Here is a 12,554-nt window from a genome sequence, read left to right on the forward strand (position 1 = left end):
CTGCAGGAATGGAAGAGCGTCTTGTGATGGCTCAGCTGGATCGGGACCCTGGAATTGGCAGGGGCGACTTGTAGACCTTAAATCCACCCATCCCAGCTGCTCTGGCCTGCTGGAGAAAGCCAGCCCGTTCCCCGCCCCCGCCGCCCAGCTACAGCCGCAGGCATTTAGGGTTCGTGCAGGAACAGCTGCCTTTGGGTGCTCCCATTTCCTGCAAACAGTGAGGGGCTGGCTGGGGGGGGGGGCTGCAACAGACACTAGCAGGGACCTCCAAGGCTCGGTTACTGGGGGAGGGGTGTGTGCGCAGGGACCTCTGCCCCGGGGCTCCCAAAGGAGAGCAGGTGAGGTGATGCGGAATACTGCGTTGCCCCTGGGCAATGCTGAGGGAGGGGTCCAGGGTGGTGATGGGCAGCGCGGGTGGAGGCTTGGCGAGGGGGCAGCGGGGCTGGCAGAGCGACCCTTGCAGGGAGCTAGCAGAGCTGCGGCGGCCGGGCCAGTGTCCAGCACCGCCGGGCTTCCAGCAGCCCCTCCCTCCCGCCACCCTTTCATCGGCAGGGCTCCCCCACCCACGCACCCACCCCGGGAGCCGTTCAGGAGGGGCGCGCCAAGTCCATAGAAAATAACTTTATTGAGCGTCACACACGGCTGCACGGGACACCAGAGACACCACCGACGGCGGGGGGGGGGGCGTATATACAGGCGGGGGTGGTGGGGGTGAGGCGTCAGGGCCGCTGGCCCTGCTCGAGCTGCTGGTGCTGGCTGCGCACGGCGAAGCGGTTGACGTGGACGGGGATGGGCACGACGATCTTGGGGTTGCGGACGGGCTCGCCGGCGCGGCCGCTCACGTTGCCGGCCTTGATGCGCTTCCACTTGGCGCGCCGGTTCTGGAACCAGATCTTGACCTGCACCTCGCTCAGCTTGAGGGCGGCGGCGATCTGCGAGCGCTCCGTCAGCGACAGGTACTTCTTGCAGTGGAACTCCTTCTCCAGCTCCAGCAGCTGCTCGCTCGTGAAGGCCGTGCGCCGGCGCCGGCTCTTGCCCCCCGCGCCCCCCCCCGGCCGACGCCGAGGCCGAGGAGGAGGAGGAGGAGGCGCCCCCCCCCGACGACGCCCCCCCGCCGCCCGCCTCGCCGCCGCCGGAGCCCCGCCGGGCCTTGGCCCGGGAGCCCGCCGCGCCGCCGCCGCCGCCGCCCGCCCCGTCGGGGCCCGCCTCGTCGTCGCTCTCCGCCTCGGCCGAGCTGTCGTCGTCGTCGCGCTCGCTGCCGCCCGCCGCCTCGGCCGCCTTCTCCTCGTCCGAGCTGTAGGCCTTCCCCTCTGCCGGACCGACACACGACGGGGGGGGGGGGAGAGAGAGGGGGGGTCAGCCAGGGACCCGGCGGAGCAGAGGGCAGCGGAGGAGGCCGCGCCTCGCCGCCCTGCCGATCCCGGGACCATCCGGTCCAGCGCCCCCTTCCTTCCCCACAAAAACCGGCCCGGTGCTTCTTGGAGGCCCACAGGCTGGGCATGAAGCAACAGGCCTTCCACACCGCTGCCTCCCCCACCAGTCACTGGTAGACTGCCTCTGAACATGGAGGTTCCTCCGCTTCGAGTGAATTGCTCTTCCAAACATAGGATCATAGAATCGTACAGTTGGAAGGGGTCAGACAGGCCATCTAGACCAACCCCCTGCTCAATGCGGGATCAGCCTGGAGCAGCGGTTCCCAAACTGTGCTCCGTGGAGCCCTTGGTGCTCCGTGAAACATCTCCTAGTGCTCCGTGATGAATTTCTATCCTGAAATGTGCTCTATGACTCAAAATGTTTGGGAACCACAAGTCCTCTCCTCTGCTCCCCCCTCCTCTAAGTGACAGCCCTTCAAATCCTTAAAGAGAGCAATCATGCCCCCCCCCCCAACCTTCTCTCCTCCAGAGGAAACATTCCCAGCTCCCTCCGCCTTTCCCCGTGGGGCTCGGTCTCCAGGCCCCTGATCATCTTGGTCGCTCTCCGCTGCACCCGCGGCTCGACTGCTGCGATCTGCCTTCTGGCGTGGCGGCAAAAAATGCCCAGGTGGGGCTCTGCCCCGCTTCTTGTCTGGTGGAAGGGAAGGAGGGAGCCTGCCTCATCCCACCCTCTCGGACCTCAGGGACTTGGCCCCACCAGACTCCTGCTCTTGGAAGAGGTAGCTTTGCTCCTGGGGAAGACTTGGCAGGTCTGAGCGCACCTCGGGTCCTGCTTGAGAGCCCACCCACCCCCCCAATTCCCCCAATGCAGGAAAAATGGGAGGAGCGCGAAGGCGCACCAGGCGGCCGACGGAGCCTCCGGGAAGGGCCGCCGCCTCTTCAGGCTCAGCACCCCCCACCCCCCGCAGCTGCCGCCCGGGCCCAGCCAAGCAGGCGCGGGGTGAGCGGCAGACGCTGGAAGGTCGGAGAAGGAGGCTCGTCGCCGGCACCCATCCTTCGGTTCAAGGGCGACGCTTCCCTTCCTCTTGAGGAGCTCAGAGGAAGGCGGGGCCACTGCAGGGTTTCCGCGGCCGACTGCCGCCCGAGCCAGGCGACACCGGCCCCCTTCCCCACAGCTCCCCCTCCCACACACACACCCCACAGTGAAAACTTTGAGCTTTCCTTTCGCCTGCGGCGACACTCTGTGCCAGGATGAGAGCGGAGCCCACCCTTACTGGCCTGCCGCTCAGAGCCCGCCCCCTCGCCCCTCCCCTGGCTGGCCTGCGGCGCCCCCTCCCACACCAGCGCCCCATTCAGTTGTCTGCTGCAGGGCAGCCCCTAGTGGCCGAAAGGAGGTTTGCAGACAGCCAGGTCACGGGCAGGGGTGAGACTGAAGAGGTATTTGTGTGTGTGTGGGGGGGGGAGGGAATCCGGGGGCTACGGCCGGAGAGCCCCCCCCCCCCGCAGCCCTGCTCCACCCGCAGGTTTTTCACGGGGAATGTATATCTCATTGGTTCTTGTAGGTTATCCGGGCTGTGTAACCGTGGTCTTGGAATTTTCTTTCCTGACGTTTCGCCAGCAACTGTGGCAGGCATCTTCAGAGTAGAACCCTCAAGGACAGTGTCTCTCCTTCAGTGTTACTACTCTGAAGATGCCTGCCACAGTTGCTGGCGAAACGTCAGGAAAGAAAATTCCAAGACCACGGTTACACAGCCCGGATAACCTACAAGAACCAATGAACTCTGACCGTGAAAGCCTTCGACAATGTATATCTCATTGGCGAGTACTGACCTTGCCACAATCTTCCTTCTTATTCGTTAGCTAATCCTGCCCCTCCCTCAAAGAGCTCACGGTGGCAAACATGGTCTGCTCCCCCTATTGTATCCTCACAACAGCCCTGTGAGGTAGATTAGGCTGAGAGAGAGAGAGAGAGAGAGAGAGAGAGAGAGAGAGAGAGAGAGAGAGAGATATATATATATATATATATATATATATATATATATATATATATATATATATATATATATATATATATATATATATATATATATATATATATATATATATATATATAGGCCCAAGGCCACCCAGGAACTGGATAGCAATTTTCTAAAGGTCTGGACAGCCCCCCCCCCCCAATAAGTCCTTTACACCAGACTAGAAATGGGAACTCCTGGGGAAGATTTGGGGGAGGTTGTGTATTTCTATTTTTCAATAGAAAGACTGGGAAAATTTGGGGAATACTTTTTAAAAAACAATTCCTATGAATTTTTAAGTAAGAATAAGTTAAATGCTTCTTAAGGCAAGGTTTTTCACACTCAACATGTATCAACTGGCAAAGCCTGAGAACTTTCCAGTGGAAAAAATGGGAACTTTTGGAGAATACTCCTGTGGTTCCCCCCTCCTTTTGCAATGAGTGAAACTAAAGACAGAGATTAGCTCCAAATGCGCAGTAAGACAATTTTTATATAAGACTGTGTGGCATCAGTCAGCATAATGCTGTGAACATATACCTCACTTTCAACTTTTTTGTTTTAATGTAAATAATTTTGGCAACAATTAATATGCTATAAGGTGTTTAGTAATACATTATTAAAGAGTTCAGTATTTTCAGTTTTATCAAATTTAACTTAATATCCCAATATGCTGATAGTCCTTGATTCTATGAGAGAGTTTCAGCCCAAATAGTACACTCTTTTGTTTACTATAGAATGTGTACCTTTCTACTTTTATTTTTTCCTTTCTCTCAGATGGCAAAAATTAATCACAGGTCTGCTTTGGTAGTAAAGGGTGCAGCAACTCTTTCTCAAGTACTGGGTATACTTTCAATTTTTCTTATATTTTTAAATTCCATAAATATGCCAGATAGTACAATTCTTTACGCTAAGTTATAACTGATGCGTTTTATGTTGTCAAATCAGTAAAAATAATAATAATAATTTAGGCTTGATAGGGAGGTAAGTATTTCATATGTTTAAATTTCCCCCCAAATTTCCACTTTTTTCTGGAAAAGGGGGAGGGATCCCATTCCCCCCCATCCCCATGGCTTCAGGAGGTCTGTCAAAGCGAACCTCTCTGCTCCAGCCGCTCGGAATGGCACCGTTCTCTCTTTCCCCCGCTCAGAACTTTTCTCCCCTTTTCTAACTCCTGAGTGTGTGTGTGTCCCCCCCCCCCGCCCGCTCCCCGCCATGCAGCACTGCAGATTTGCGCCATCCTGGAGGCGGCTTCTCATCTGCATGAAAAGGACTTGCTCTGGAGGGAAGGGCCCCCCCCACACACACACAGAGGGGCAAGCCCCCATGACGGGCGTCCACAGCATCCCTCTCGGGGCAGAGCCTTAGCCAGCCCTACAGCAGAGACCTCTTTCAGGGCTACACACCCCCTGGGCCCGTTTCTCTCCCGGGGCAAAGCGGCTAGGTGGGAGGGGGGCACTCTGGCATCTGCGAATCCCGCCTGGTAGTGGAGCTGCCGCTCGAGCGAGAGTCCCCGGCAGGCCCAGGAGGAGGGCAGGCAGAGGAAGAGGCGGGCTTGCACCGCAGGGACCCTGCCCCCCCCCAGGTGGGGGTCGTTCTTCCCCAGGGGAGACAGGTCTCGCTTGGACGGCCTCATGGGGATCTTCCTGCAGCCGACCGGTGCATCAAGCTCAGGATGGGGCTCAGGCCGAGGGCCTCTCCCCACCCCACCCCCAGAGCTGCTGTTGGCGTTCTTTTTAACTGGAGACACCCGGGAGGGGGGCAGCTGGGGTCGAACGGAGATTAAGCTTCTTCCCACGAGAAAGGCCCCCACCCTGTTCACTGGCTTGACAAAGTCCCGCTTGCTCCGACCTCTGGACGCTTCAGCCCTCGGGCGAGGGAGAGGCAGGGGATGGTGGGGGGGATGGCGGGGGGGGATGGTGCCATGGGAAGTGACGCATCCCGGAGGGGGCTCCGGAAGAGGGCTCTGAGCCCCCTCCCCTGCCCTCCCTGGCCCTGCTACAGAAGTAGCCCAGTCCTAGGCACCAGGACCTGATCCTGCCCTGCACACAGAAAGCGAGAGAGGGACATCGGCGAAGGCGGCACGCCCGGCACTCACCAGGCCCCAGGGTGGGCTGCAGAGGGCCTGGTGGCGGCCGCGGTGCCGGAGCCCACCCTTGCTGAGGAAGGCGCCAGGGAGGGCGGCTTCCGATGCTGCTCTTGCTGCTGTGAGCCGGGGGGCGGCGCAGTGAGGCCGTGGGCCTGGGGGCACCAAGGCCAGAGACCCAGCGGGAGTTCGGCACATCACCTTCTCCTGGTCTGTCCCCCAGATAACACTTGGTTCCGCGAATAACAATCTCCTGGTGGTCCCTGCCCCAAAGAGAGTCCCGCTGACCTCGACCGGGGAAGGACCTTTTCTGCCCTGGCCCCTGTCCGGTGGAATAGCCTCTCCAAGGAGACCTTAGGGGATCCCGCTGGGAGCTATTCCATCAGGCTTATGGTTGAAGTCAGCTACTGTTTTCTCCATCAACGCTGCCCTCCCCAGCCTCCCCCTCCTTTTCATGCTCTTGTCAGCTGAAATGTATTGGGGGGTGCGGTGGGGGGCTCTGACTGAGGAGGGGCTCGCTGCGTCTTCTTTGCCGCAATAAGAGCGCCAAATGCTTGAGAATGATATTTCTGATATTTCATGGGGCTAGTTTTATTAATGAACACTTTTAATAGGATATGATCTTGTGTTGTGAGCCGCTGTAATCCCGGCTCTTTGCTGGGGAGGGCGGGATATAAAGGTAATAAAATTAATTCCGTCTGAGAGCTAGCGTGGTGTCGTGGTTAGGAGCAGCCGACTCTAATCTGGGGGACGGGGTTCGATTCCCCCCTCCTCCACAAGAAGACAGCTGGGTGACCTGGGGCCAGTCACCGTTCTCTCTCAACTCTCCCATCCCCACCCACCTCACAAGGTGCCTGTTGGGGTGGTGGTGGTGAGAGAATACGATTGTAAGCTGCTTGGAGACTCCCCCACCGCCCAGCACCTGATGCCCAGTCGCCTGCCCGGCAGCAGGACGCCCTCCCTTCCCCCGCGGGACACCCGGCCCGCCTCGGGCCCAATGAATGGACGCCTGCCCCCTCCACACCGGGCCCGGTCTGAGGAGCGGCAGGGCCTGCCGAGCTGCCCTCCAGGAGGGAGGTCCGGGAGCTGCCGGCCTGGCGGAGAGGCCCGCGTCCCTTCCGTCGCCTGCTGCGGCTGGCACACAGGGCGAGCCAGGGGGCAGGCCGGGTCCTGCCAGGCCAAGGCTCCCCTCCCCCCCTCCCCCGGGCCGCGGCCGGCGGACCCGAATCCCGACTCCGAGCCCCGCCCGGGCCGGCCACCCGCAGGCAGAGCTCTCCTCCCCCCATGGGGCCTGACCTGCGGGGGGACCAGCGGCTTCCTCGCACTGGTGGGGCTGAAGCCCATCGCCGCGGGAACGGGACCTTGCCCCCAGCGGCTGGCTGGCAACACTCAAGCTCCAAGGCCAGCCGGAGCAGCCTATCCGCGACCACCAGCTCACCGCCTCTGCGCCCCCGAAGTCCCCGGCCAGCCCCAGGGAGCGCCTCCTCCTCCTCCGGGGGCTGGCTGGCTGGCTGGCTGGCTGGCTGGCTGGCTGGCTGGCTGGCTGGCTTCCTTCCTTCCTTCCTTCCTTCCTTCCTTCCTTCCTCTCTCCCTCCCGGGACCCAGGCCGTGGACCGCGGCCAGGCGTCCCCCACCCCACCCCCGCTAGCCCTGCCCGGCGGGCTCCTAGCACCATGGACAGATCCGCCGCCAGTCCGGGCTTGACCTGTGGGGCTGGACCCCCGGCCTGCTGCTGGGCCCCTTGGCCCGGTTCCACTCCCATTAGTGGGGAGCAGCTCACACCGACACTCCCGGCAAAGGGGAAACAGGCGCCCGGGTCCTGCTGCGGGGCGGCCCCAGCCCGGCGCTGTGTGGAAAGGACCCGAGGCAGGGGCCCGGGGCAGGGAAGGACCCCGCGCTGCCGCCGCCGCCCTCCGAGCAAAGTTGGCCCTCCCGCCCGGCTTTGGCCGGCTGCGGAGGTCGGGGGAGGATCCAGAGCGACCCTTCACCCCCACCAGCCCACACACCCGCGTCTTCAGAAGAGGCTGAACCCCCCTGGCCCGGAGCTGACCCTTCCGGATCGGAGTGTGCTGCGAAGGCGTTGGCGAGGGGGGGGGGGCAACCCCCTGGAGGCTCCTGGGCAGCCCGAGAGGAGGGCGCTTCCCTCCACCCCCCCCCCCCCCGTGGCTCAGCCGTCGCTCCCGGGCGGGAAGGAACGAAGAAACGAAGGAAGGAAGGAAGGAAGGAAGGAAACTTTGCCCAGCAGAGAAAACTTTCGCCAACTCCCGGTGGGCGGCCGCCTGCTTCTCCTGCGGGAGGGCGCCTAGCGGCCGAGGCCCCTGGCGGGCGGCCGCTTTCCTCCCGGGGGCCGGCGGGGCGGCGCGCTCTTGGCCGGGGCCTGGCCCGTCCGCCCACTGCCCGCGGGGTCTCCCCGGCGCCTCTCCTGCCTACCTTCCAGGTGGGGGAAGGGCTCCGGGAAGTGGAGGGGCGGCTGCGGGGGGCTCTTGTCTCGGCCGGCGGGCAGCTGCTCGGTCTCCAGGGCTTCGGCGGCGCTCCGGCGGCGGCAGGGCGGCTCGGTGCTGCTGCGGCCGGCGGCGGCGGGCAGCTCTTGCGGCGGGTAGAAGCCGTCGGGGGCCTCGCCGAAGCTGGGCAGGGCGGTGGTGAGGGCCACCATGGACGGGACGGCCTGGCCCAGGCTGGCGCAGAAGGAGTTGGTCAGGCGTCCGGCGAAGGAGGCCAGCGGCGCCAGCGGCGGGAGGCCGGCGGCCGTCTGCAGCGGCCCGTGGGGCAGCACCAGCGGCCGGTAGGGCATGAACATCGGGTAGCCGGTGTAGAGCAGGGGGCCCGAGCGGGGAGCCGGCGGGGAGTGCCCGATCAGCGCGTCAATGGAGAAGGCGGCCCCCTGCCCCGTCGGTCTCTGCATGGCCGCCCTCCGCCCCCGGGGGCCCGACGGCACCTACTGGCCGGCCCCCCGGCCCCGGCCCCGCTGCAGGGCGCCAGGCTCCGCGCCGGTTGCGGCAGCGGCGGGCGTGGTGGGCTCCAGCCTCAGCGCCCAGAGGAGCGCTGCCCGGCGGCGGGTCGCGCCCTCCCTTCCTGGGAGCCCGGCGGAGCGCTGCCTTCGGGGGAGTGGGCCAGCCGGCCGGCCAGCCCGCCCGCCCGCCCGCCAGCCGCGCCGCGCCCCGCCGCCGCCCGCCTGGGCTGGGCTCCCCTCTGCCTGGCCCGGCGCTCCGCCGGCTGCTGGCGCGGTCTGCGAGGGGGCGGGCGGCAGGCAGGCAGGCAGGCAGGGCGGGCGGGCGGGCGGGGGAGGGGCGGGGGCGGGGTGTCGCCCTGCCTCGGGGCTCATCCATCTTCCTCAAATTCCGCTTGAGTTCCCCCCAGAGCGGCCCGCCCGCCTTCCCGCCCAGCGGCCCGGCCAGGAGCAGCGGCGGGTTCCCACTGGAGCGGCCCAGGGGGGCCCCTGGGAAGGCGCCGCCCCCGCCCGCCTCATCAGCCATTGTGGCCCGTGATTGATGACGGCCAATGCCCGGCCGGGGCAGGGGGGGACCAGCTGCTCCCAGGCGGGCGCCCACCCCGCACAGCCCCGCCAGCAGCCGGCACAGCCCCGAGGGGGCGGCCGCCCAGGGCCCCAGAGCGCTGCCGGACAGAGGGCGGCCCAAGCGCCCATCCCCTGGGACGTCCCTCCAGGGGACCGCGGGGGCCGCCCCCGCCCTGAGAGGGAGCGCCTCTCCTGCCCAGGGGTCCGCCGCCGGGCCTTGCCGGCCTTGCCGGGGCGTCTTTCTCCGGCGGAGCGGGGCCACAGCGCCAGCCCCCCCCCCCCGACCTTCCTCTCCTTCCAGACCAGCACGGGGGCCTGGCATCCCACCCCGCTCCCCTCGTCCGAGGGGCGGAGGGCAAGGCTGGCCGTGAAGGGGGACACGAACCCACCCCCGAGCGGCTTCCTGCTGGGCTCACTGGGGCAGATGCGCGGGGGGGGGGGCTCTGGTGCGGATTTTACTCGTGAACCCTGGATTGACGTCCCAGCCGCCACTAAGAGCGCCTCCCTGCGAGTCCAGCTGCCCTTAAGCCGTGTCCCAGACTGGAGGGGGGGGGGTCGGACAGGGTCTCCAGCCTGTTGCAGCCCCTTCTCTTCCCCTCCTTCTCACCGCCCTCCAGCCTTTTCTCACGCCGGGTTCTGAGGGGGGGGGCGTGCGGGCACCAGCTGCGACTAGAGTCTTTGCCAGAAACCAGCCGGGGGGGGGGGTCCCTCACTTCCCGCCTGGGGCACCCCTCCTTGGGACACCGCTCCCCGGGCTCCCAAAACCCAGTCCCCTTTCCAAACGGAAAGCGCCCCCCCCCCCGCTCCAGGAGCTCTGGCGGCAGCGGCGCCTTCAAAGCGCCTAAAGCCAACCGCGTGGCTGCCGCCCCCGCATCTCCGCGGCTCTTTGTGGGGTCCAGGCAGGGCGGCCCCCCGACCTCTGCCGGGCCTTCGACGGCTGTCCCGCGGGGGCGGGGCTTGCTCTTCCCTCTGGCGGAGGCGGCATGGCAGCCCGGCCTCCGCCTTGGCCCTGCCCGCCTTGGCCCTGGCCCCGGGCTCCGGGGCCCTTCTCCTCGCCCGCTGGTGAGCGGCAGGAAGCACCCGGGCTGGGCCGGGCCAGGGGGTGCGGGGTGCCTCGACGGCCAGGCGCGGGGGGCGCTGGGGTACCGGCGCGCCCGCGGGGCTGAGCCCGTCTGGCGGCGCTCTGGGCGACGGGCGCGGAGCCCCTCTGCTGACTCTGGCTGTGGCGGCTGCTACGGGGGGCGGTGGCAACCCCCCCCCCCAGCCTAGACCTGGCTGAGCAGACCCCTCCGGCCCCCCGAGGCCACCCCAGCCAGCCTCGGGCGGGGCCTGGGTCCGGAGGCCAGCCCTTCAGCCCTCACCGGGCTCCCGTCGCCACTGCAGGCGCCCCCTCGCCCCCCAGTGCGTCCACGTGGGAAAGGAGCGTGCGGAGGGAAGGGGGGCAGGGGGGCAGAGTGGGGATTTGAACCCGCACCTCTCTCTTCCTGTCCGGCCGCTATACCCCGCCCCCAACCGCCACCGGTGCGAAACAATGAATTGGGTCCAGGTCTCCAGGGGTGAATGGCTGCCTGCCCGTTTCCGGTGCTGCCTGGTGACCCCTGCGGGGGATGCCTGCCAGAACACCACCCCCCCCCCGCCAGTGGTGAGAAATCTTGGCAGACGGGGAAGGGAGCCACCAGACAATGGGCAAAGGGGGGGGGGAGTGGGGCAGGAGAATCCAGGAACAGTCTGTGAAATGGCCAGTCTGTTGCACCACTTGAGAAAAAGTCAGTGGTCAGTTGAAATCGGCAGAGAATTCAGAACAAAACCGGATGGGTTTTGTGTGTGTGTGTGTGTGTGTGTGTGTGTGTGTGTGTCTTTTTGACCAGGTTACTAGTGTAGTGGATTGTGCTGCGGGTAGAATATATCTCAAATTCAGAGCAGCGTTTGGCGGAGCTCCCCGCGGTAGTCGAGTTAGCAGTTCAGTGTGAGCCAGGTGGTGGAATCCTGGGGTGTGGTCTTGACTGGCCCCTGCTCACCCTGCAGGGAGGGCTGGAGCAGCCGTTCTGGGCCCTGCGTTTGGAGCAAGGTGTAGACAAACTGGAACGGGTTCAGGGGAGGGCAGGAAAGACGGATGGGTTGCAGGAGGTGGGGGGGGGAGCCGTGGCCAGACCCTGCAGAGCTGACCCGTGGCAGAGGGCCAGGGCTTGACTGACAGGAGGGCAGGCCTCCTGCCAAGGGTCTCTCTAGCAGGAGGCCTGGAGGCATAGGCTGGGCAGCCACCTGTTGGGGAGGCTCTACCTTTGGGTTTCCTACATTGAGCGGCAGGAGGTAGGACTAGATGGCCTCTACAGATCCTGCCAGCTTCGTGGCTGTGTGTGGGAGCACTAGTTCCTTCTGTGGGTGCCGCCTCTGGCACTGTAGCTTGCCAAGTGGCTGAGATCACGGGTCTCGTCTGGTCGTCTTGCCACTCAGTCAAACGATGGGCGGGCCTGAATGTGGACCTTTTACCCATCGTGACTTTCAGCGGGTCACTCAGGCCTGTGTGGGGGCATGCTGGTTCAGCCACTTTTGGCTGCTGCAAACTCTCCCGCAGGGCTTAACTCTACGATGCCCAAGGAAGCAGCACCCACTTGGTTGGCTGAAACAGCCTGAGCGGGCACGTAGGGGCTCGGTTCAGATCATGCCCATGGCACCAAAGGAGGGGACTCCCATGCCTCCTCCATGCCTTTGTCGTTGTAAGAAGTGGGCCATACTGTTGATCCCCACTGGGGAACTGCAGGCATAGGGGTAGCAGGTACATGTGCACTTCCCTGACAGAAAAACAGCACATGGGGGGGGGGGAGAAATAAAAGCCCTCCCACCTTGCGCCAGGGTCGTGATCCCAACTGGGGACCCCCTTGCACCCGCTGAGCGAGCTTCAAATCATGCCGGGTGCTCCATGTGTAAAACTCCCAGCTTGTTCTTGAAGGGTTAGGGTTGGGCACATCGATAAACCTGAACCGAAAGTAAACCAGCAATTAGCCATTTTGGCAGTAGGGTTTAGGGTTAGGGTTTTACTGAATACCAAAACTTGGGAGAAATGCTGAAGTGGGATGGCTTTGGCCTTTCCCAGGCTTTTCCCCATGGGAATTTTTAATGAGCTCTGGGGGAGGCATCTTTATAGGTAGAGTTCCCAAATTTTCAGGGTAGCTTCAAGGCACTCTCCTTGCATGAACCCAAAGTGTGGTGATGATTGGGTCAGGGGGTCTGATTTTATGGGGTTCAGAAGGAGTCAACCCCTCCTCCATAGAGAAGCATTGTAAATGTTACCATACTTCTCTATGGAGGAGGAGGGTGACCCCTTCCAGACCCATAAAATTGGACCCCCTGTCCCAAACTTTACCAAACTTTGGGGTTCATGCAAGGAGAGTCCCTTGAAGCTATGCTGTGAATTTGGTGACTACTTCCAAAAATGCCTACATAGGAGCTTCAAAATATCCCCATAGACTATAATGGACCTGGCAATAAAGCCGAAATACAAAGTTACCAGTATGGGTATTCAGCTTATTCTGGATTTACCCAAAAAAGTCAGGCCCAATAAACCCAAA

General features: G+C 63.4%; 1 protein-coding gene across 1 annotated transcript; it reads right to left on the bottom strand.

Annotated features, from left to right (window-relative positions):
- Positions 1-719: 719 nt before the first annotated feature.
- Positions 720-8,373, bottom strand: GBX1 (gastrulation brain homeobox 1). Its single transcript, XM_056857784.1, has 3 exons — positions 7,907-8,373; positions 1,088-1,318; positions 720-1,044 (listed from the first exon to the last, which is right to left on the bottom strand). The coding sequence occupies exons 1-3, from the start codon at positions 8,371-8,373 to the stop codon at positions 720-722; spliced, it is 1,023 nt and encodes a 340-aa protein (XP_056713762.1).
- Positions 8,374-12,554: the final 4,181 nt, after the last annotated feature.

Source organism: Euleptes europaea, chromosome 11 (genome assembly GCF_029931775.1).
Source record: "Euleptes europaea isolate rEulEur1 chromosome 11, rEulEur1.hap1, whole genome shotgun sequence".
Lineage (NCBI taxonomy): Eukaryota > Metazoa > Chordata > Lepidosauria > Squamata > Sphaerodactylidae > Euleptes > Euleptes europaea.